At 43.3% G+C, this 23,168-nt stretch overlaps 13 protein-coding genes across 13 annotated transcripts; 7 read left to right on the top strand and 6 right to left on the bottom strand. All coding sequences in view use genetic code 12, as the record gives it.

Moving 5' to 3' along the window:
- Nucleotides 1–77: 77 nt before the first annotated feature.
- Nucleotides 78–2,996, top strand: PGUG_04969 (linker nucleoporin; the record flags this gene model as incomplete). The annotated part of the gene is made up of 1 exon (XM_001482964.1): nucleotides 78–2,996. One exon carries the CDS (start codon nucleotides 78–80, stop codon nucleotides 2,994–2,996), a length of 2,919 nt encoding a protein of 972 aa, XP_001483014.2.
- A 180-nt stretch (nucleotides 2,997–3,176) lies between these two features.
- On the top strand, nucleotides 3,177–3,866 carry PGUG_04968 (uncharacterized protein; the record flags this gene model as incomplete). The annotated part of the gene is made up of 1 exon (XM_001482963.1): nucleotides 3,177–3,866. One exon carries the CDS (start codon nucleotides 3,177–3,179, stop codon nucleotides 3,864–3,866), a length of 690 nt encoding a protein of 229 aa, XP_001483013.2.
- Nucleotides 3,867–3,872: 6 nt separating this feature from the next.
- On the bottom strand, nucleotides 3,873–6,350 carry PGUG_04967 (uncharacterized protein; the record flags this gene model as incomplete). Its single annotated transcript, XM_001482962.1, has 1 exon — nucleotides 3,873–6,350. The coding sequence occupies one exon, from the start codon at nucleotides 6,348–6,350 to the stop codon at nucleotides 3,873–3,875; it is 2,478 nt and encodes an 825-aa protein (XP_001483012.2).
- A 224-nt stretch (nucleotides 6,351–6,574) lies between these two features.
- On the bottom strand, nucleotides 6,575–7,642 carry CHA1 (Cha1p; the record flags this gene model as incomplete). Its single annotated transcript, XM_001482961.1, has 1 exon — nucleotides 6,575–7,642. One exon carries the CDS (start codon nucleotides 7,640–7,642, stop codon nucleotides 6,575–6,577), a length of 1,068 nt encoding a protein of 355 aa, XP_001483011.2.
- Nucleotides 7,643–8,023: 381 nt separating this feature from the next.
- PGUG_04965 (uncharacterized protein) lies at nucleotides 8,024–9,295 on the top strand (the record flags this gene model as incomplete). Its single annotated transcript, XM_001482960.1, has 1 exon — nucleotides 8,024–9,295. The coding sequence occupies one exon, from the start codon at nucleotides 8,024–8,026 to the stop codon at nucleotides 9,293–9,295; it is 1,272 nt and encodes a 423-aa protein (XP_001483010.2).
- An 8-nt stretch (nucleotides 9,296–9,303) lies between these two features.
- PGUG_04964 (uncharacterized protein) lies at nucleotides 9,304–11,544 on the bottom strand (the record flags this gene model as incomplete). The annotated part of the gene is made up of 1 exon (XM_001482959.1): nucleotides 9,304–11,544. The coding sequence occupies one exon, from the start codon at nucleotides 11,542–11,544 to the stop codon at nucleotides 9,304–9,306; it is 2,241 nt and encodes a 746-aa protein (XP_001483009.2).
- A 387-nt stretch (nucleotides 11,545–11,931) lies between these two features.
- On the bottom strand, nucleotides 11,932–13,845 carry MNN24 (Mnn24p; the record flags this gene model as incomplete). Its single annotated transcript, XM_001482958.1, has 1 exon — nucleotides 11,932–13,845. The coding sequence occupies one exon, from the start codon at nucleotides 13,843–13,845 to the stop codon at nucleotides 11,932–11,934; it is 1,914 nt and encodes a 637-aa protein (XP_001483008.2).
- Nucleotides 13,846–14,870: 1,025 nt separating this feature from the next.
- PGUG_04962 (uncharacterized protein) lies at nucleotides 14,871–15,632 on the top strand (the record flags this gene model as incomplete). Its single annotated transcript, XM_001482957.1, has 1 exon — nucleotides 14,871–15,632. The coding sequence occupies one exon, from the start codon at nucleotides 14,871–14,873 to the stop codon at nucleotides 15,630–15,632; it is 762 nt and encodes a 253-aa protein (XP_001483007.2).
- A 59-nt stretch (nucleotides 15,633–15,691) lies between these two features.
- On the top strand, nucleotides 15,692–16,516 carry PGUG_04961 (uncharacterized protein; the record flags this gene model as incomplete). The annotated part of the gene is made up of 1 exon (XM_001482956.1): nucleotides 15,692–16,516. One exon carries the CDS (start codon nucleotides 15,692–15,694, stop codon nucleotides 16,514–16,516), a length of 825 nt encoding a protein of 274 aa, XP_001483006.1.
- A 290-nt stretch (nucleotides 16,517–16,806) lies between these two features.
- On the top strand, nucleotides 16,807–18,003 carry PGUG_04960 (proteasome regulatory particle lid subunit; the record flags this gene model as incomplete). The annotated part of the gene is made up of 1 exon (XM_001482955.1): nucleotides 16,807–18,003. One exon carries the CDS (start codon nucleotides 16,807–16,809, stop codon nucleotides 18,001–18,003), a length of 1,197 nt encoding a protein of 398 aa, XP_001483005.2.
- Nucleotides 18,004–18,080: 77 nt separating this feature from the next.
- Nucleotides 18,081–19,925, bottom strand: PGUG_04959 (uncharacterized protein; the record flags this gene model as incomplete). Its single annotated transcript, XM_001482954.1, has 1 exon — nucleotides 18,081–19,925. One exon carries the CDS (start codon nucleotides 19,923–19,925, stop codon nucleotides 18,081–18,083), a length of 1,845 nt encoding a protein of 614 aa, XP_001483004.2.
- Nucleotides 19,926–20,314: 389 nt separating this feature from the next.
- On the top strand, nucleotides 20,315–21,526 carry SIR2 (Sir2p; the record flags this gene model as incomplete). The annotated part of the gene is made up of 1 exon (XM_001482953.1): nucleotides 20,315–21,526. One exon carries the CDS (start codon nucleotides 20,315–20,317, stop codon nucleotides 21,524–21,526), a length of 1,212 nt encoding a protein of 403 aa, XP_001483003.2.
- SNX4 (Snx4p) lies at nucleotides 21,491–23,056 on the bottom strand (the record flags this gene model as incomplete). The annotated part of the gene is made up of 1 exon (XM_001482952.1): nucleotides 21,491–23,056. One exon carries the CDS (start codon nucleotides 23,054–23,056, stop codon nucleotides 21,491–21,493), a length of 1,566 nt encoding a protein of 521 aa, XP_001483002.2.
- Between the last annotated feature and the right edge of the window lie 112 nt (nucleotides 23,057–23,168).

Raw genomic sequence — 23,168 nt, 5'->3', positions numbered from 1 at the left:
TGAAGAGATGCCGCGAAATTTTCGCCTTATATGTGCAGGTCGTGCGCGCACCACGCGCTACCATCAACAAACCGGCGATGGTTTTGGAAGCACATCTGTTGAATACTTCCACGCAAATGTCACTTTTCGGGGCTAATTCTGCGCCACAAACCAACCAGGGTGGCTTTGGTGCCCTTGGCCAACAACAATCTAGCAACGGATCCGCTCCAACTTCAACAGTGAGCACTAATAATCCTCCAGCACCATCGTTGCAAACTCAATCTTCGGTTTCTGGACCAATTGCCAGCTCAAATCCCTCCAAACTCGTCAAGGATCTTCTTGAGTCTGCCAACAACCTCCCCCGTCCGAGCAATGCTGGTTTGGGATCACTTCACCTCACTTTATCAGAGCTTCAAAAGCGCTCGGATCGGATGAGAAAGAATACAGAAGACACACAATCGTTCAAAAGAGCACATTATTTGCTTGCTTCGAGTGGTGTGAATGCAGATGACATCGAAGATGAACTCAAGACCATAGATATGAATTCTTTGGCACGAGTTCAGTCGTCCACCGTGGCAGCTCCTCCAACTTCTCGTGAAGCCGCCAGCAACATAGACAACTATATCACCACGAAAAAAGACGAAAACATCTTGTCTGCCATCGAGCAGAGTCTTTCTAACGCTTCAAAGGATTTTGACAAGTTTATCAACCAGAGTGTTTCTATCGACTGGAAAGTGCGTCGTGATGAGTTGAGAAAATCATTTGGCATTATTAAAGCATCTGAAGACTTGGATGCTCCAGACACCAAGCGCCGTGCTTTCCTGTGGAACAGGTCGCTTCCTGGAAACTACCACATTTTGGCTCCTCTTGCTAAAGACACAAACGCTCCTCCACCTCGCCAAATGTCGAGAGAGAAGTTTGAAAGCCACGCCCAGGTGGTTTATCACCTCAATGAAGCTCGAATGTCCAACTCTTTGTTCCCTCTAGCCTCAAGATTCGAAGATGCCAACAAGCAATATCACGATACCAAGTCTCGCCAAGTGGCCGACGCTTGGCGAGTTTTGATAGATTTGACTGACGAGAAGAAAAGTAAAGTATCTCAAGAGCAAATGTTTCATACTGAATATCTGACACTTCCATCTCGTTCGCATACATTGACAGACAAAATTATAAGGTCAGGAAAGGGCTACTTGGAGAAGCAGTTCTATGCGTACTTGGATGAAATTTATATGAAAGATGACAAAAAAGATGGGTTTGTCCCGGCAACAAACATCAACAAGGTAAGCTACTTTATCAACAAAGTGGTCACAAGAAATAATGCCGGCGTTATTGACAGGACACTCAACGTCAACGGAACTCCTCTTTGGGTACTTATCTACTACCTTCTTCGCAGTGGTTTGTACCAGGATGCTGTTGAGGTCACCAATATTAACAAAGAACTTTTCACCAAACTTGACAAAAACTTCCCCATATACTTGAAGAACTACGTTGAAAGTGGATGCTTAAGCTTACCGTCAGACTTGTCCGACAGAATACAGTCAGAATTCAGCAAACAATTTGCGTTTGTCAAAGAAGACTCAAACGAAGGTTTCGACCCTTACAAATATACTTTATACAAAATAATCGGCAAGTGTGGGTTGTCGAAGAAGGCTTTACCTCATGTTTTAAACTTGAGCATCGAAGACTGGACATGGTTTCACTTTTCCATCATCAATGAAACTGGCTCAAATCATAACCAATCGAAACTTGTATTTGAGAATTATTCTTTGGAAGATTTCCAAGCTAAAATTCTCCAGTTGGGTGCAAAGAGATTCAACTCGTCGTCCAAGAATCCTCTGTTCTTGAAGACCTTACTCATGAGTGGTCTTTTCGAGTCTGCTGTGCAGTATACGTACGAGAATATCAATGAGTGCGATGCGGTACACCTAGCTATTGGCTTGTGCTACTATGGTCTACTTAAAGTTGCAAGGAAAAATCCTCCTCACGACAGTTTGTTCATTCTTGGCAGCAATGGACTTCCCGAAATCAACTTTAGTCGTTTATTGGGTTCTTACACCAGGTCGTTCAAGATAAGTGATCCCAAGGTTGCTTGCCAATATCTCATCTTGATAGGCATGGGTGACGGTGGTAACTCTCATGAAGAACTCAGTAAGTGTCATGAAGCTTTACGTGAACTCATACTCATATCGCGTGAGTTCAATATGTTGCTAGGCGAATTAGATCAAACCACTGGTCAGAAAGTTCCCGGACTTTTGGAGCGCCAAAGATCGTTGATACAATTAGCGAGCCGCGAGCAATTCGAACGTAAAATCATTGATGTGGCTGCTCGCCGATGTGAAGAAGAAGGCAGAACATTCGATGCCTTGTTGTTGTACCAGTTGTGTCTGGAATTTGATACCGTGGTGAGTCTCATAAGTAAGCTCATGGGAGAAATACTTTCGACAGTCGACCTCGACAAGCCATTGATTGGTTACGGAAATTACGAAAACATCAATGGTGAGTCCCAAGCTGCCGATACCATTGACAATAATATCATATTGTTATCGCAACACATCATGAATGTGTTCAACAAGAACAGCATCATCAATTCGCATATTCGACCTGGCGTGAAAGAAACGTGCAACATATTAATCTCCATCATCTCCATCAGAGACTATTTCGTGAACAAAGAGTGGTATAAGGTGCTCGAGGCAATGAAGGCACTTGAATTGGTGCCAATAGACCCAACTTTGAATTTGGTACAAGTTAGAAAGATGGCCGAAAATGTGCATCAGAATCAAGACAACAATTTGATAAAGGTGATTCCGTCACTATTGGTTATGGTAATGACTAGCATTTCCCAGCTTAACTATGCGATCTTGACCAAGAAGTACCAGACGTTAGGCAACGAAATGGAGGAGTTGAGTAACCTCAAGAACATGGCGAGAAACTGTATGGTATTTGCTGGAATGATTCAGTACAAAATGCCGGGAGAAACTTATAGTCTTTTGATCAATTTGGAGTCACTGTTGTCGTGAGTGAAACTCCCCTGAAAAAATGTACGTAAATCTACGACTAACCTTGTACTCACATATTTGTACAGCTTATATTTTTACTGTCTCAAAATTCGCATTTTCTCAAATCAGATCAAGTCTAGTTACCTACCAGAACTCAACTGCACCAGAATTAGAATTGTTTCCGTAATTGCAAGCATAGATATGAAGTCTGGTTACCAGTTTCCTAATGAGATTCATCTGTTGGGAAAAAATTTTATTCGTCTGTATTTCAAACCGACTCCAGAATCGATTGTAGACAACCAAATAATAGTCATTCCCAAATTCTTTTCCGAGGATTTCTGCAATTCCTTGATCAAATCGTTCGCCAAATTGAACCTCGAAACCACTCCACTTATCAAGAGCAAGGACTATGCTGCTAGGTTCAATGATCGCATTTCCATGAACGACTTTGAAACTGCTGAAAGCCTTTGGAACTACATGCTGCAAGTACTTCAACAGGAGGATTACGGAGACGAAGAACTAAAAGGTATCAAGTCCACCTTCAAAAGTGCTAAGGGTCTCAATCTGCAATTGAGGATATATAGGTACCGTAAGGGCCATCATTTCGGAAAGCATTATGACGAATCTGTGGTTTGTAAATTAGAAGACAAGCCCAGAGGACGCCAGGGATCTACAAGATGGACCCTACTTATATACTTAACAGGCGGTGAAGAGTTTTCTGGTGGAGGAACCATATTTTACCCAGAAATTAGAGGTGCGAAGCCCTTGAACATACACCCCAGTAAAGGTATGGCTCTATTGCACAAACACGGAGACGACTGCTTGATGCACGAAGCAGAGATAGTAAAGCTGGGGGAGAAATGGGTTCTCAGAAGTGATGTTGTGTTTTAGTTTGGTCTATCTTTTGGTGAGTGTCTTGGCTGCGAAAAAGTCTGCAATACGCTCAAGCGTCATATCGAACGACTCTCGTTCTGGCCGTATGCTCAGTCTCATCCAACCACTCAACTTCAGCTGAATGTGGCTGGAGTTGTATCTGGTATCGAACAATACGATAACCGAGTAATCGTTGGCGTGCCGTATACTTCTTCCCACACTTTGATTGACAGCTCTCATGCAAATGTTTTCATAATACTCTCTAGAGTTTTTCTTGGCCATCGCCTGGGTTCCCCCCTTCAGCAAGGTGGTTTCCTCGATAAACTTTCGTTTGGCGATCAACTCTCCAGAAAATGCATTGGGGTAGGGAAGACCAAGCATTATTACCGCCCGAGCAAGTTCATCGGAAAAGTTGACTCCTTCGGACATTTTACCTCCAACTACCGAAAATAGTATGGCACCGCTTCCTCGAGCAGCTGCACCGTAGTCTCTCAATATGCTTTCAATGCTGGTTGAATCAGACAGCTCTAAGAAGACCTGCTTCAAAGTACTGATTTTGGCCAAATTACCGTCTTTTCTCCAAGTCAGAATCAACTGATTCAAATATTTATAGCTGGGAGCAAATACAATAATCCCATTTGGAACCCTCTCGCAAATATCCTGTAACGATAATGCCAACTCTCGTAACATGGAGGGATCGTTTCTTTTGTGATACAGAAAATCAAACACGGTCGTTTTCCGCAGGGAGACCGTGAGCACTTCAATATTTTCCTGAGGAACAATATGTCCACAAGTGAATTTTTTTATCTTTTCTCCTGGTACATATGGAAAAAGATACCTGTAGTAGTCTTCCACAGGCTCCATAGTTCCACCACAAAGTAGCACACATCTTGCACTCTCCACTACATCTCTGAACATCTCGCTGGGGTCCAAAAGAAGATACTTGATCTCTGTATCGTCGTTAATCTTATCCCAAAAGAAACGGCCCTCCTTTGAAGGGTTGACCAACGATTTGAGAAATGCAGTAACCTTGAAGAGGAGTGGACTTGAGGCTTGCTTTTCATCAGATTCCTCTCTGGACTGCTCAATATATGTCTGTATTTTGTAGGCAATTTTCGATTTATCCAAATACTTTTCAATTCGGTGTATGTTGAGTAGATCTCCAGTAGATCCCTGGAAGAGTTCGTCGATCAAGACGTCGCTTCCTGGAACACACTTGTTTTGTATTTCACAGTTCTTAATGTAAGTTTCAACAAGCAGACATAACTTTATAAGTTTCATCAAGTGGATGCGATTTCCGCTATTGAGCCTCTTGGTGAATTTGTTGTAGTACAATTTGAGTGAAGCTATAACGGAGCTCAATTCTTTGCGAGTAATGGAGACTGAATTGATCGAAGATATTACGTCCAACAAGTTATGGGCTTCATCAATGATGACAATACTATCCTTTATACTCAAGCCTAGAGACTTTCTTGTTGCTTGCTGTAGGAGCATTTGGTAAGGAAGCGCTATGATCTCGGAATTCTCGATATTTCTTCTCGAGGCATAATAGGGACACACCTTGAGATCTGCACCCAACTCGTGCAATTCCTCTATATCCTTGATGACCGCGAATGAATAGTCAGCAAACCTTTGCACAAGCTGGTCGGATTCAGGGTTGTTTACCCGAGGCATGAATTCACATCGCTTGTCAGATTTCTGCTGAAGCTCCACACAAGCATCATTTACGGCCGAAACGCTGGAGAGCGAAGAAACTTTTGGGTGGATACATAACTGTTTCCTGGATGAAAGGGGCATAAACTTGATCCTTTCAGCGATTTCTCCAAGAGAGGACTCAAACAGAGTTATGCTGAGTTGGTGAGCAAATTGACTTAATTGAGAATGGGTTCTTGAAGAGAAAAATATGGTGACGGGGCACGTGTTGACAAATCCAGGAGTCTTTCCGTCAGATCCGTCAACCCGTTTCATGATCTGGTTGATTTCTTGCTGTAGTTTAGCATTTTTTGTTTCCACTGAGTTCAGATCTGTATCACTATTATAGTCATCAGGAAGAAAATCATCATCGTTTGTGGCTCTTTTTTTACGCTTATGAGTCCTTTGGCCCAATTCCACCGTGTGTCCAGCGTGGGGTGTTTGCAGAAGTTCTTCAAGATGCCTTTCGTAGTCAATAGCTAGTCCGCTAGTTCGCAGCCGTATGTTTTTAATGTGTGCTTCTTTTACCCAATCTGGTTCTTCGTCCGAGTCAGAAGTTTGATTTGGGTCGTTGTCGTTTGAGGAATTTGAGCCCATTGTGCTGTGATCTTGAGTTTTCTTGTAGTTTCGAAGCCATGTCATTGACGAGCAGATGATGGAGAGGGTCTTTCCTGTGCCCGTAGGACTCTCAAAAAGCCCCACTTTGTATTTGTTCTGGATGGTGTCATATATGGCGTCCATCAACTGCACCTGGATGTCATAGGGCTTGTACGGATGGTTGTAGGTTAGTCGTGGGTCATCGCGGTTCATGGTTCATCAGTAATATTAAGATTCGCGCGATCAGATAAAAGAGATCAGTAATGAGACAAAGTACATAAGCTATTGCTACAATTGTTGAATTTGTTCAAGAACAGTCTACCTTTAGATCTGGAGTACTCTCGCCGCTAACAGAGAATATCGCAAGTACGTCTCATCGTAAATAGAATATATCGTAAGTAGCTATCTTCAATATTATCGTAGCTCGGATCAGAATCTCACAATTTATGGGCCTGTCTTTCAACCAAGGTTTCAAACTTCTTTATGCCTTCAACATTAGTGCACGATCCTCCACACACAACAACAACAATTATATCGTCAGACCCCAAATTGGGAAACTTCAGTGTGAGAAATGGTAGCTGGTTGTACAACACTGATAAAGAAGCACCACATGCTGGTTCGACTGCAATGCCATAGTTTCTATAAAAGTTGACAGACCCTTTGACAGCCTCCAAGTCGTCTATGGATGCAATATGGGTCTTTACCTTGGACTGGTCGTTATAATTAGCCAAACTTTGAATTGACAAAGATGAACATGCAAGTGAGGTGGCTAGCGAGTTTACTGATTTCAATGTGATAACTTTGCCGGCTTTGATGGTTTCGTGAAGGGTGGGTGCTTGATTCGTTTCCACGAGAAACACATCCGATGAGCTTTTGTTGCGAATTATGCCCTTGTGGATCCCGTTGTATAATCCTCCTCCTCCAACTGAACATACAAAACCTTTGACTTTTGGCTTGTCTTGTTCTGGAAGTTGGGATTGAAAAATCTCGTCAACAAGGGTAGAATGGCCGTCCCAGATGAGCGGGTTTTCAAATGGATGACAGTAGATAGGATGGTACTTTGAGACATTGACATTTCTCAATATGCCTTGTAAATATTGGTCTGCCTCATAAATGTTGGCACCATGGATCACCGTTTTGGCTCCGTAAGTCTTGAGTTTCTCAATAACCTCAGGTTTCGAAACCACAGGGAGAACTACAGTGCAATTGACCTTGTAGTACCGCGCGGCATAGGCTGCTGCTAAGCCAGCATTCCCACCACTGGAAGCATAGACATGGATCTCTTTATGTGGAAATTTGGTTTTTGCTTCTTTGTACGATTTGCTCACCAAGTTTCCAATTCCTCGTAACTTGAACGAGCCTGAGGGCTGCTCGTATTCATTCTTGAAAAAAATTCGACAGGGGGGTTTTACGGCTAATGTATCGGTAACCTCAACTAGTGAACTTTTAACAAATGGCTGCGAAAGTGGTTGCAGACTGGAAAAATTTTGTGGTTCCAAAGACATGATTTTTGCGACACACAAAGGCGCGGAAGACGATTACATTTTATATACTACAAGATAACGGCACGTATCCTTTAGGGTAAACGGCGTTGCAGTTGCCTTGCCCGGCACTGACTCTGAATCTGCAAGGAAACCATGACTCGCGCTCGTGACACATTTGACTCGCGCCGCGATTTTCCGCTAATTATATGGTCTGTAATTCCACTCACTTCATATTTCCAAGCAGCTCACTATACATCTGCCCCAAAATTGATTTATTCCGCTACCGTTCCATATAAAACTTGTCAATTTATGTGCTGACTCGTGTAACCGGTAGACTCGGTGCGGACATACACTCCCGGCTTGACCTCCGCTTTGCCGTGCCACAGCGATGAGCGGTACTGCATGGTAAACTGTGAACTCCAAACCTCTGGCTCCTGCATCTGCGGCGCGACCATAATCAGCTGCTCTTCGCAGATCGATTTGCGTGCAGGCTTCTCCAGATTTCCTAGCCATTCCATATCCATGGCGTCACCCAAGTTCGTATCCAGACCACTGCCGAACGTCTCCTTGCTTTCTGTCGTCCGTGGGGTTCAATTGGCCTTTTTGGGTGCGTTTCGGGCTCTTCAAAATCCTCAGTTGTATTCCAGCCGGTTTACGAGGCGATCTATAAATGTCATATTTTGGTCGTTGGCATTTCAATTGACACTTTGGGCGCCTTTTTTCGTTGCAACGAGATTGTTGCTACTCATACTATCGTTCAGCGACTCGCCAGCATTGAAACTTGTGCTCAAATACTTGTACTATACCCAGCACAATGTACTTCAAATTGGTGGTCTTCTCATCCTGTCTTTGCGGTTCTTCAAACCCGAATTGGACGAGCTCTTCTTGACTTCTTTGGAGTTTGTGGACTCTGTTCATAACCGGAAAGCCAAAGTGCCGAGAGAATACAAAAAAAACTTGGAAATTGTGGCCCCGAAAAATCCTAAAACGACGTACAATCCACAGTCAATATTTGAACTCGTCAAGTATAAGTACAATAATTCCTCGGAATTCGCTAGCTACGTGAAGCGGAATGTACGTGCTTCGCTAGTGAACATGGTTGTCAAGTTCATCTCGAGAAAGTGGACTATTGGTGCTTTTGCAGTAAGATTGATGTCGTTGAAGAACTTGAACGATCAACTAGGAACGGTGCCTGCGCTTGCGTGCTTTGCTGTACTCAATTCGGTGTCCCGATCTTACAGTATCTGGCTAATTACCACGTACTGGGGCTCGAGAAACTTGATTCATGATCTTCTTTTACCGTACTTTACTCGCACTCGGTTCTCCAATGGGGATAAGAAAGCATGGATGAGCGCCAGAGAAGGAGTCCTCCTTGGGTTTGGAATTGTGTTCTATCAGCTCATTGTACAGCTACCATGGCTCAGCTTGTTCGCATATGGCATTGGCGAGGCTAGCGTTGCATATTTGATCACCAAGATCTCGGATCCACCTCCAAATAATCCAAACCTCTTGATAAATTGGACCGCCTCACAACTTGTATGGAGCGATGGAAGTCTTCAACAGGTTCTCAATGGTGTGTTCACCGATACTGACGAAGGGTTTATACCCGTTCCAGGATCATTTTTGTTTGGCAATATTGACTCCGAAGAAAAAGACACCTTTGCATCCCAATAATGGACAATTCAGTCCCTTCTATATATTTTGTTCCCGGTAAAAATACAATGCTGGATACTTTCAAGTAGGTCGCCGAGGATTAAGGTATTCTTCCACTCATCCTTGCGTATAATGTAATTGAAATACCGAAGTTCGTCTGCCTTAGACTCGAGTTCAAGTAAAGGAAGCCGAGTCAAGCAGCAACGAGACCACTTGTGTCCAGTGGTAGACAAAGCTAGCTCTCCTTCATCTGCCTCAGTCGCAGTCACAGAACTCACACTAAAAGACTCTGTGACGAATTCGGTGGCTATAGTAACTGTGGCTTCTGTAGGTATGTGCTTGTTGGATCCAAATTGTGCACTCAGTGATAAGTGGTAAAATGTGATAGCCAAATACTTATCGAGCTCAGAACTTAGTTTAAGATTTTTCTCTTGGATATATGTGAGGACCGAGTTCATAACATGGTCTGCTATAACTTTCTTGATGCTGGCTTGTTCTGTTGTGATTCTTTCGGCGAAAGCAAGGAGCTCGCTGTGATCTGGGACCTTCGAGACTAACAACTCTATCGACTTGCTGCAAATGATATTGAAGATGAACAAGACTTGCAAGCTTTGGAGGCCCCCGTTTTCAGAGACATGCAACCTCAAATAATCCTTGAATGAGTCGGCAGGAGTCGTAACTCCCAATTGAGCTGTAAGGATGTCCACAAAATACTTCCCCCTAAATTCCACAAGCTGACGAACAAATTCGTCTACTTCTGAATTCTTGTTTTCACCTATTAGTTTTGGAAAAGTAGGTAGTTCAGCATACTTTTTCATCCACAACGAGTTAATCTTACTCAAAGACGTACCAGTAAGTGGAGCATCTAATATCGATCCCTCGTACAAAGTATCGAGAGAGAAGAATGCAATGTTGAATTCATACTTTGACAAGATGGTATAATTCAAAACATTCTTCGGAGCTATTCGATAAACCAAGCTGATAATGCCATTGGCGTTGGTTGACAAACCGTACAAATAAAAATTCCCTTCCACAGTGTCGTTCAAGAATGGTTTCGTTGCTTCGAGATCTTCATTTTTGTTGTCTTCTATGGCAGCTGGCCTAGAATTGGCTAACTGGAATTTGTAGAGACTCTTCGTAACAAAGTCGGAAAGCTGTGATGGTGGATCCTCGTTTTGTAGAGATCCACCACTCAAACAAAATGATAAAACCTTGCCTGTTTCATAGGCAATCGTGATATGAGTAGTCTGAAGATCACCGCCAACGACAACTCCGGCAGCTATGACTGGATAATGTGTGTTAGTGAAAGTCGAGGTAACATGGCCAGAACTGAAATCAACATGGTATACTAGCAATTCGTTGGTGGTGACTACCACAAGCATATTTTTATGCCATTCAAGTTTCGACACCGTGAACCGGCTAGGTTCCTTTATGCGTTGTGGAGCTTCGGCGATGGTACCATTTTCGTTAATATGGCATAAGTAGATCGAGTTGGTGGAAGATAGAACAGCAGCCACTGCCAGCGTCGATGAAATTTCAGTAATATCTGCCCAAACATGCTTGATTATTGTTTCATTGGACGGAAATTGAAAGAGTGCTATTCGTGGTAATTGGTCCTGGAGGGTATGCACTGCGAGGGTATTATCTTCTAGTATAGCACCAAGAATTGAGTCTGAAGAATTGAATGATAAGAAAGTTCCAAATGCAAAACTGCGCACACGAAGTGCCTGGTAAAGCTGCACTGGGATCTTAGTATCGTCGGCAGAAGTATTGGAAGCTATACCATTTTGCCAACATAGCACATCAAAAAAACAATGTTTAATGCAATAGCTTTCCTTAGTTGTGGTAGCTCGTTCCAAGACAAAAAGCTCACCAGTATTTATAAGGATTCCTAGCATGCAATCTCTCGTTTCTGACCTTATAGGCGACCACATGTGACCAGTTATTATTGGTTCACCAATTCCTCCAATTGCGAAAGGTTCAGTTCCATCATCGAGTAAAAACAGATTTGGCCTATAAATTGGCCATTCTTGTAGTATATCGGGGTGGATGGGGGTACTTATATGGAACAATCCTTTGGGATCAAGCGATTTATTTTGGGTTTCTTGGTCTGGAATGGCGTACACACTCTGGTGTATTAAAGGCACTTGGGGATCCAATAGTGTAATTTGAGAACCACTGTTGATTGCTAGTTGCAGATTGGATGACCATTGAGCAGGATCACATCTACTAGATGCCACAGTAGCCCTGCTAATAACCAAAGGTTTCATTGAAGTGTAAACAAAGTTTCGCAACAAACAAACATGGAGTGCATGGAAGAAAGAAATGTGGGACAGACTTTCGCGAACAAATCAGGAGGAGCGAGGCTGTATATAAGAGCCTAAAACACAGCAGCCGATAAGAGGAATTTGACCAATTGCCTTTGAGCCGAAAGGCAGTTCCTATATATTCCTATTTTATTGTATGTGCTTTGTATAGTAATAGTTCACAAGGGTTAATATCCTTTCTTATATTTGATAACGATCGCGAAGGATAAAATCCTAGATTAAATTTGACGAGAATAACGTGATATCCTATCCAATCGAACAGGTTTGACAAAATGTTAATCCCAAATTAGCTTGCGGAGAAAGCCCTGGTATCTATAAACACAACCAGAACTAATTCTCCTTCAAAAACTTCAAATGCTGCCTCAACAGCTTACAGCCTGCCTTACGATCATCCAGGCCCACAGATGGAACGTCGTGAAGATCAACATTCATCACACAGTAACACCAATTCATGGCTTGTGAGATTGCCAATTCCAAATCGTAACCAGCTTCAGCTTTCAATTCTGGCCCGTACAACCTTCTTCTGACCCCATTCTCCATGGGTCCACGGCCAATACCATTCTGTAGAAGTAGCTCTGCGAAATATAACTTGGGCCAATTGGCATGCAAAAACATGAGACTAGAAGCTTCATACAAATGAAAGTGATAATTGTTAGTCTCTGAATCCGTATCTGATGTGCCACACGTAGGGGTGTCTCTCAGGGCAAAAAGCGAGTCGCCCAAATATCGACCTTCGCCATTTTGCGATTGGATAAAGTCCAAAATTGGGTCGTACTGACCCATTCCAAACGGATGGTGTTGCTTCAGCTCCGTCATAGGACCAAACTCACGGTTGAATTCTTGTACTTGGTAATAGGGAAGTTCAAGCTTGTGAGCAGCAGCAACGAAAGTTTCCTTATCTCCTTCTCCAGCAGCGCCCTGGCTTAGAAGGGGATAGTAGTAGTCGAAACCATGGTAATTATAATACATTGCAAGCACTAAGGCTGAAAAATGCTTTTTCTTATCGATTAAGATCTGTCCAGTTTCACTGGATGCTTCAGGAATTGCACCTTCGCAATCGTGCAATGAAGGAGGGTCTTGAGTGCCTTTGGGATCATCCTTGAAGTAACTATTTCTGACTCTTTTTTTGGCATTAACGGAAATCTCAGCGATATCGTAGAAGCTTGGCGACGTGGAACGCCTCCACAAATCGGGCCACAGGACAAAGCCTGTGGAAATGAATGGCTCGTTGACAAACAACAGGTCAGGATTCTTGATGACGATGTTATCGGCGTCCAAATATAGTACTCTTTGAAACGACAGAATGAGCAAAGCAAGGTTCTTGAGCTGATAACTTTTGACTCTTCCAGCCACGTCCAGGCCGAGAAAATGGTCAAGTACTTTGCAACTAGCACCAAGGGAGGGAAGAACATCTTCACAAAAGCGAGCATCGAGTGCGTTCCAGTCCTTTATGACCACCTCTATGGGAAGTTTTGAGCCCAAATCACGAAGCATTTTGATGGAAACGAGAGCCAACTGGTTGAAACGGCCACCAGCAAGAAACACAATACCGTCACCCTGCATGTATCCTGTCACCTTTGAGTGTTCAAGGACATCTCTGGGAACCGTGAGCGGCATTTTGTTGATGAAAGAATCGTGGGAGCTCCGAAGGGCATCGACTTCTTCTGTCAGAAGACGCAAATAATTACTCAACATTTCAGTGGTTCGAACCGGTTCACTCTGGTAATTTTCCCGCAAGTGACCTCCGTAGAGCATGATACGGCCTTCTCTGTTAGGGAACTTGTTTTGGTCCCTTGCGGCAGCATAGTGCAGGTCGTCATTAATGCCCTTGACTATGGGAGCCGTTTCCAGAATGAGCAGCAAAAGAGACCCAAGAAAATGAGTGAGTGCCGAGTTAAACTTGGTGGTGGCCTCTAATACCTTGGAAGCGGGCATTTCCTTGATCATAGCCGCCTGTTCTTGCTGGTCAATTTCCAATTGTTTATAGTCGTAAGCAGCAACATAGTGCACAGCAGCCTTTTTCGCAGAAGATGCTGTGGCACCACGCAGAGCCTTTAACAACTTGCGTACGAGTTCGTCGTACGACAGGGTTCCCTGAGACTGTAATACCTCCAACTGAGACGTTTTATGGTAGGTGACTTGGTTCGCTCTGATAGAAAGCGAGCGCACATATTGAAGACTGTAGATGGTGGTGAAAGTCACGAGAACCAAGGCACACACCAAGAGCTGCCTTCGGGACTTCATAACAGGTGTAAGTGGCTAAGTTGATTGAAGTTAAGTTGAAACTTGAAAAGGTTGAACTTGAAAAGCGAAGATCGAAGTGGACAAGGGACGGAGGGACGGAGTTGTGATTGGTAGTTATTGCGAAGATTGAACCAAAATAGTGGCAAGGCTCCGATTATAAGTTATCGGTGATCTCGGGGCCTTGTGGTGAGTCGCACCTATAGATCGTCGGCGTTGTCGAAGCGAGTGAAAAACGGTAAAAAAGTTGCCAAGAGACGATCTATTCTTATCAACGTGGTTGGTGTCTCCCTGCAGAGATGCCGCGGCGCTGAAAAAAGAAAGAGTGTTGTTGTGCGCGAAACGGTTGCTGGTACGGGGCCACAACCAGTGCGCATCAACACCAGAGTTACCGACGCGGTTCCAAGGTTACGGTAAAAAACAAGCACAAAAACGAGCACAAAAACAAGCAAAATAAGCGAGGTCCTGCAGACACCCAACTGTAAACCAGGTGTGGCTCTGTTGGGAGTAAGATAAGCACGAGTCAAATATTGATTGCCGGCAACACGACAATCAACTGTAATTGAGTATTTCGATTAGTGATTACACTGTGTACGGTGTATTGTACACTGTGAGAACTATGTTACATATAGGAATGTAAGGAACGGTAATAGAACTCTAGAAGAGAACATCCATAAAGAGTGTTTAATTCAAACGCTAATCTTTTTTGATTCTAGAACTTGTTAGCATCTGTTTCTTTAATTGGTCTGTAGTCAGCTTCAGTTTAGTTTAATGGTGATTGGGTGATAAGTGAAGAAACGAGTAATTGAATAGAACAACTTACAAACTAGTTGAATAACTTTGTATTGATTACTCTCTTGATGTTTACTCTGTAAGTGAGTCATGTTAATGGAAAAAACTGCTAGTGAATTCATTGGTGATCATAGATTTATCATTGTACTTGCTCATTAGTTCCTTAGTTTCTAGGTGCAAATTCCTGCACACCCAAACCACTCTCACTCATTCTCCGCCAAACACCATCTTTCCCCATGCCACTAGATATCGAACAGGACAATAATCCGTCCTTCTACGGAAGTCGGTCGATGTTGGCGGACCCCTACGGCCATAACAAGAACAAGAAAACCACCACAGAAGTGCATCCGGACTTGGTGAACTCGACGATAGGACTATCCAACAAAATCGTGCAATTGATAAACCACCCCAAAGTTCATGTTGAAATAGTGGGATCGGAACTGCTCATGTCGCTGCTGGTGATTGTGTATGCTATTGAGCTCTCTGCTGGTGATACAAATCTGGTTGTAAAACGACGTTATTCCGAGTTTAGGTCACTTCGTGATGGCATAACAAGGTTGTACCCGACGGAAGTGATTCCACCAATTCCAGGAAAACACTCTTTTCTTACCTATCTCATCAATTCCATCAACAACTCGAAAGAACTTCTGATCATCGAGACCAGAAAACGGTATTTTTCCCGGTTTCTCTCCGATATTTGCACCCATCCTCGTCTAAGACAATGCCCTTTGGTGCACAAGTTTTTGGACCCAAACTACGAAATGTGCTGGCAAGACGCCATGGCAGAACCCCCGATCCTGATGGTCCCGAATAACCTTTTGCGGGCCAATCCAATGAATCCTACCGATCAAAATGGCCTCTATTCTCTCCTTCCAATCGTCAACGGTTACGACTATACGGGGCCAGATCACTTGAGTAACTTGAAGAAAGTGGGTGACGACTTGGCTAAAAGCACAACCATTATCAGCACGCAAATTGGGAGGCGATTTCGAGAATAGTGGCCCGGACGATACCATTTCTCTACTTTACCAGTCCTGGGTTCCAGCAACTAGCAACCATGGAAACCACGTTCCACCAGAGCATAAAGGTCCTTGAAGACCTCACTAAACTCAATACCAGGACCGTACGCAACGTCAAGGCTGTGGTTAACAACCTTATTGAACTAGGCGGAAACTTGAACAATTTTTCATTACAAATTCACGGCATCAGTGACAACGCCAATGAACTCGGAATGTTAGTGGAGAAATTTGGTTCTGCCATTGACTCGTCTTTCCTCAACTTTGAAGCGTTTCTTGTCTCCACATTGATACCCCAATGGCAAGAACCCATGCATCAACTTGTCCAATACTATCAGTCTGCACTCCACACAATCAAATTTTACAAGTACAAAGTGGTTCAGTACCGTCTTGTGCACAGAGCACGAGCTGCAAGAATGCACGATCTTGATGGTCTTACGAGCAACTACCATTCGCATTTAAAGTTGCGAGACTTGCGCAGTGTGGACATTGACAGTCCAAGCATTAACCAAGCGATAAGAAGAATAGAGCTCAAGCAGAAGCGATTAAGAGGAAAGAAGAGCTGGTATGGACTTTTTGGAGGAAGAAAGAACGGTTTTAATTCGAATTCTGGAGATCCTGTTGAAGTCTTTCCTGAACAAAATAGCGAGACGGAAACCCATGATAATGCGACACCGCAGAATAGTACCATCGTGGACGAAGCCACCGCTTCAAATACCACTGTCGTGAACAATTCGACTGAAAATATTGCAACCACAGACGACAATTTCGAGAAAACGAACAGTGCCAACTTTTGGTGTCAATGCATACAAGACTCGCATTGCGCAGCTCGAAAAAGAAGTGGAAACAGTACAACCAGCTCATAGAATTGACCACGCGTGATCTCCGTACGTTGACGGACCATGTCACTGCAAACTTGCAAGCATTTAGCTTGATGGTGGAAGAGAAGTGGCTAAGAATTATGATCGGATTTCTTCAGGGCGGCCAGCAAATGTTCCGGGAGAACATACAGAACTGGCAGGAGTTCCGGCTGCTAGTGACGGCATAAGCCTTAGTTAGTGCTCTATTAAATTTATTCACCAAGTAGATCTTGACTATTGTTTTCCTGCATATACCCGTATCTTAGTTCGATTCGACCAATTCTCACCAACTAGTAATGGAAGATATATCCACGGTTTTGGCCACCCTTCGCCAAGAAACGGAAAATGCCGATATCATCAACGCACTTTATCAGCTAGAAGACTTCTACGAACGAAAATTGTGGCATCAGCTCACAACTGCGTTGGAGGAATTGTATTCAATTCCCGACTCTCGCCACCATGGTCTTCAAAAGAAAATATATACTCAATTTATCGGGCACTTTCTGCTGAAACTTAATGCTATTCGGGTTACAGACTTCTTGTTGTCGAGTTTCCAGGACAACAAGACCGAATGTTTGGAGAAATTAGAGGAGTTTCAAAATCAAATCAAGCTGGAAATCAAGAAATCTGCTCGTGGTTCCGACGACACCAACAAATTAGTAGACAACAACGAAGCCATCGTGTACACAGACCTCCAGAAGGCTCGATTCTACATCTACTTGAACAAGTTGGACAAGGCAGATGAGGTCCTTGAACGGTTGGAACCCAAGTTTGAGTCGTCCTACGAAACCGACTTTAATGCCAAAATCACAGCTGCGTTCTACTTGGCCAAGTGCCAGCTTGATAAACTCAACGAAAACTATAACAAGTTCTACGCCAATGCTCTTTTGTATTTGTCTTCGCTGGAGGGTAGTATTCCTCACGACGAGCAAGTGAGCCTTTGCCACAATTTGTGTGTGGCTGCCTTGCTTGGAACCAAGATCTACAATTTTGGTGAACTCATTCTTCACGACATCCTCAACGTCATCAAGGGATCTGAATATGACTGGCTCTATCAGTTGGTGCACAGTTTGAATGCTGGTGAGTTGGGTCAATTCAGCCAACTTCTTCCCACCGCCTTCCAAAAGTCGCCATTCTTGGCAAACTCCGAAGCTTTCCTTCACCAGAAAATAGTGATCATGGCCCTTTTGGAGTTGGTGTCTCGCAAATCGTCCGCCAATAAGACCCTTACATTCAAAGAAATTTCAGACTTTACCGGCACACCCATTGAAGAGATCGAGCAATTGATCATTAAGTGCTTCTCCTTAAATCTCATTCAAGGATACATTGAAGAAACAAATCAAATCTTGATCGTTACTTGGTTGCAGCCCCGTATACTTAACCTCGATCAAGTCAAGGTTCTCTTTGACCAATTGACACGCTGGGACAATCAGGTGGAGAAGTTGGGAGAAAAGGTTCGTGCTGACGGAGGCTCTATCTGGGCAGGGATATAGTTAGGTTAGAAACAACGTACGCAAATTTTTATTCTTTATATCCATATATAAGTTTATCTTTTGTACATGCTCGCCAACTACTCTTCTGCATCTTTATCACGATTCTTGCTATTATCCAAGCGATCATCTTCGTGCTCCTCATCCGATCCCAACTCGAAAAGCGTATTGCTGGTTCGCCGTTCCACTTCCGTAGGTAATTCTTCTGAATTTTTACGCTGATTTGTATCAAAATCTTCATTACGAACACCCTCTTCATCGCTGTGGCTCATCAATGACATATCATCGAGCTCGAACTCATGGTGGTGATAACCTGGTTGTCCGTCGTCATTTTCCGTTTCGTATGAAGAGATTTGTTGAGAAATGGCCAACATATAACTGGTCTCGGTGGGTCTCCAAAGCCAGGAAATTCCCATGAAAACCGCAAAGAAAACGACACTGGGCCAGAACTCAAATAAAAAGAATGCCGACTTCCAATGTTGCTCGATCATTTCAGTACTGGACATGCTCAAGTACACCATGGTAGACAAGATCAACCCACCAAACGTCAATACGACGGAAAAGAAGATAATGCGGAATAAATGTTCGTAAAGTTTCAATTTGATAATTTGACGCTGTTGGTGTAAATTTGCCGTGGTGGTTCTAATCGATACCAATATGGCAAAATAGTATGTGGTCAAGGTGATGGTAACGGGGATCATAGGAAGCAATCCAAGAATTCCACCGATATCTGTGTCTTCGCCTGCACCAGAAGTGTTGACAGTATCGTACGAACCGGAGTAGTAAGTTGGAATCAAGTACACCAAGGTAGCTACAAAGTGTGCTCCTGCGAGCAACTTGCAACGGAACATGATTTTCTTGTCCAACTTGAGAACCACCACTCCGTACCCCAAACCAATACAAAGCAAAAGGAAGAAACTGAAGGTGATTTTGGCGGAGTTTAACAAGGAAAGGAAGATCATGTAGAAGGTGACAAAACCAGACAGCGGGTTCTTGGATCTGTTGACGAGATCATAGTACGACCACACAACCAAGGTGTCGAATGTGAGAAGACCCAACATCGCTAACAAGTACTTTTGAAGCGGCAAGATTTGATTGTCCTTTCTCTTTTTGAAAAACTGGAAAGCGTATAATGCCACAGCAATCATATAACACACAGTCAAGATTCCGTAGGCAGGAAGCTTGGGGATTTCACTAGCACTCAACTGGCCGAAAGCGTTTTGAAAATTGACCACTCCGCTATACTCAAACTTCTCCGCTGCAATGGTGCTCACGCAATAGTAACCAGTACGTTCAATTGTGTAGTTAATATGGGCTTGACCTTTATGAGTCAAAACGTTGGTCATGATAGTAGAGTTGGTCACCTTATTGTTGATGATAAACTTGCCTTTCTGACTCTCATTACAAGCCTTCAATCTGCCTATAGCATAGTCGTCACAGATGTATTTTACTCTTCCATCATCAAGATGATACCCCAAATTTCCAATATCTTTGTACTCGAAAATGACATAGCTGATATGAATATCGTTTTCATCAACCTTGTCATGTCCCATCTTCATATTTTTCCGAAAATAATTCAACTTGATGTCAATATGGGGACGTATAGATCCTCCCCAGTCGTGCTTGGAATACATTCCCGAGCACACCTGTGAGTTGTATCCATTGTCGAACATAGCCTTGTTTGCCCATACGGCAGAAAAAAGCGAAAACAACGCTACAATGTAAAAAGATCGTAGCATGGTGATGCCAGAATCAAGAAGCGGTAATCGGGATTGGTGGTAAGTATGGGTGCACGGATGTAAACATGGTGTTCGGCATGCTAGACGCGGCCTTGGCATTTGGAATGAATAGAGACAGTAAACCGTAAACACAAAGGAATTTGCAAAACTATTAAATTTGGAGTAGTGGATATAGATCGTTGTCATGTGCTGAAGTATTTCAACTTTTGGTAAGTTTGGGGGCTAAAGTGTCAAAGAAGACATGTGGTTTTGATAGTAATTCTTTGTCAAAATTATTACTCTAAACTTAGACCTAAACATACTTGTATGTTATGTTACAATTGCCTTTGCAAAGCTAGAAGTCTTCATTCACCAGTGTAACTCTCATTTCAGACCTAAAAACTTTAGTTTGGTTTTCACTATGATCACTATAAAAAAATGTCAGAGTACGTCTTTCTAGTACAGTACTATTTATACTACTATCCCATATTTCTCTCGCTGCTTACCTGTGCATTCCTGGCACTTCCCTCGTCTCTTCTGTTTCGCAGCCGATTTTCTCATCGAAATTTTATTAATACTGATCTAGTCAGAAATCGATGCCGCTACGAAAACTGGCTCCCAGGAAGAAACGGCATAGGAAACGTATAACAGAAAGAGACTCAGATCCACAGAATCTAACAATATTTCAAAAAAATGAAAGACTTAACGTACTTCAACTGGACTTACACGATTTTCTCAAACGGTATGTTCCTGCCAGATTCACAAAAAACGTTCTCCAGAATATCTTGGAGCAGCTAAATCTCCCTAGGGCTCATGATGGATCCACCCATGAAGTCGCTGGTCGATTTCTTCACTGTTTGAAGATGTTACAGACCACTCGTAATTCCTCTCCTCCCCCCAAATTTTTAAATCTTACCGACTCGTTACTGGTGCTTGAAAAGGCAAAAAAAATCCTTGTTGTGACCGGAGCGGGCATTTCCACATCACTAGGTATCCCAGATTTCAGATCTTTCCAGGGAATATACTCACAATTGAGTCGGTCAGGATTGGAGAATGCCCAGCAGGTGTTTCACATTGACAGGTTTTGTAAAGATCCAACTTTGTTTTACCTGGTTGCTCATAAAATACTTCCACAGGGAGACAAAGTATCGGACTTTCACCGATTCTTGCGTCTTTTAGAACAAAAGAACAAATTATTAAGAGTGTACACCCAGAACATCGATAATCTTGAATTGGCTGCTGGAATTGATCCTTCAAGAATAGTCCACTGCCACGGAACTCTAAGCACCTCTACGTGCTTAACTTGCCGTGCTACGTTTTCTGGAGCCGCTACATTCGCAGCAATAAAAATGCGCCAGGTTCCTTATTGCTCGTTATGTGTTACAGATCTAGGTTCGGTTCCTATGAAAGGTTTAATTAAACCGGATATCACATTTTTTGGTGAAGATTTGAGTTCTCGCTTCGAAACCATGATTGGAAAAGATGTGGAGGAGTGTGACTTACTACTTGTCGCAGGCACTTCGCTAAAAGTGGAACCAGTCGCAAGTATAGTTCGAAATGCTCAGAACGTTAAAAAAGTACTTGTGAATCGTGATAAAATTGATGGGTTCGACATAAACTTCTTGGGCAACTGTGACGATATAAGTGGCTATATATGCCAGGAACTAAAGTGGAAACTAGAAACCTTGACTGACGCAAATTTCTATGGCGTTGAAGTGCACAATGATTCGTTCCAAGTTAGCAAAAGGTGGCATGGAAAAAGAAAAAGGGAATCACGGTTCGGTGTGTCCACTTTCCAATTGCTGTAATCTCTGCGTCAAGCTGTCCTCCACCCCTTTCCAGTTGTCTACCAAACCTTTGTAAAAATCAATCTCCTTATCGCATAGTGCTAACATCGATGCCTTTAGCTCATTTTTATTGAACCGGTCCCAATTGGGATACTCCTCAGATATTACCTTGTTTGTAAGATCATTTGCAATTGCGGTTTGTGCCTCGATCTCCTCTTCCAACTGCGACACTCTCTGCTGCAACTTTTTGACTTTTCCTTCCGTCGTTGTAGAACCTATGGTAGGAGTCGCCGACGTAGAAAGGGTATCCTTGATTAATTGAGCAGTATTATTTACAATTCCACCATTATGACTGGCCACAGGGGCAGGAGGAGGTCGGCTGGAGGTGCCTCCCATGTTTGCAAGCTCCTGTCTTGTCTTGTCCAAGTATTCTTGTAGTACTTGTAAATCAATGTGCTTGTTATGTTGCAACTCAATGAGGTTTGTAAGCCCTAAAATGTACTTGGAGCAGTCCTTGAGAGAGGTGAGAAACGACTCGTCAATATACTTGTGGAGTCCATGCCAGCTAGTCAGAAAGCAGGATAGCGAACGTGAAAAGTCTGCAAAATTGTTGGATATGTCTGACTGGTCGGTTGACCCAAGACGGGAAACCTGGGTGGCATATTGACCATAGTCCGTAGCCAATTCCGAGTGGCGCTTGTTGAGTTTGGCAAAAAGACGATCCAACTTTAGTAGGTTTTCATAGAGTTTCTTCAACTTGTCGCTGATTTCAATGATCTCTTTATTGGTTTCCTTTTTGTGTTTCGAAGATGTGAAGTAGTTCATGACCGTTTCCGTCAACATGTCTTCATTGACCACCCTGCTGACCACAGAAGTGCCTTCGTCAGAGTTGTTTATGCTAAGGTTCTTTTGGAACGTGAGCCAGTCGGCTGAGTCAGACACAAAAAGCTTGAAGATCGACAGCTGCGACAAGTACTGATGCTGGTTTGTGTAGTGGATGAAGCGATTGAGCGACTGCAACCGCTTGGTGATGAACTCTTCGTGAAATGTGTCGCCGGTAAGGTACTTGAAGTTCAGCTTGGAAGGAAGTGGAGGCACAAGGTGCTGAGGATAGTCTGCGGTTAAGCACTCGTGAAGAAACTTGAAGTCACCATATCGGCGTCTAACCGCCACAGATTGCATATCGTTATCTTCTGACACTTTTTTGAGTGTCAGACACAAACGAATGATGCTGGGGTCGTTGGTCACAGTAGTTACAAGGTAGGTCACGAATGGTTTCTGGGCAGCGTCGGTATCTCTTGTTGGCGAGGTGACTTCTGTAGTTGTTGTAAATGATTTTGGATCTTCCTTGGCGTCATTGGTTGGTTCAGGAGGTGCTGGAGTTTGTTCGTGAAAGTGGCTGCTGGAAGCGGATTCTTCTAATTCGTCTCCAGGAATATTTTGTTCTATATTGTTGGTTTCTTCTGCAATTGGATCTGGAAAGGCACTCGTCATGGGATCCTGGTCGTCTCTATCCCATTGGACGGAGGTGAACTGAGATTCCGAAGTCATTGCCGTAAGCAAACTCGTGAGATAAGATTAGTGCGGCCCAGTCCCTGCAGGACGAACATATTACGGCTACTGACTGATACTGATACTGATACTGTTTATGAACTAGAATACA

The sequence above is a fragment of the Meyerozyma guilliermondii genome, genomic scaffold (assembly GCF_000149425.1).
Source record: "Meyerozyma guilliermondii ATCC 6260 scaffold_6 genomic scaffold, whole genome shotgun sequence".
In the NCBI taxonomy this organism is placed as follows: Eukaryota; Fungi; Ascomycota; class Pichiomycetes; order Serinales; family Debaryomycetaceae; genus Meyerozyma; species Meyerozyma guilliermondii.
Note: the sequence above shows the minus strand (reverse complement) of the source record. Positions and strands in the feature narration are given on the sequence as shown.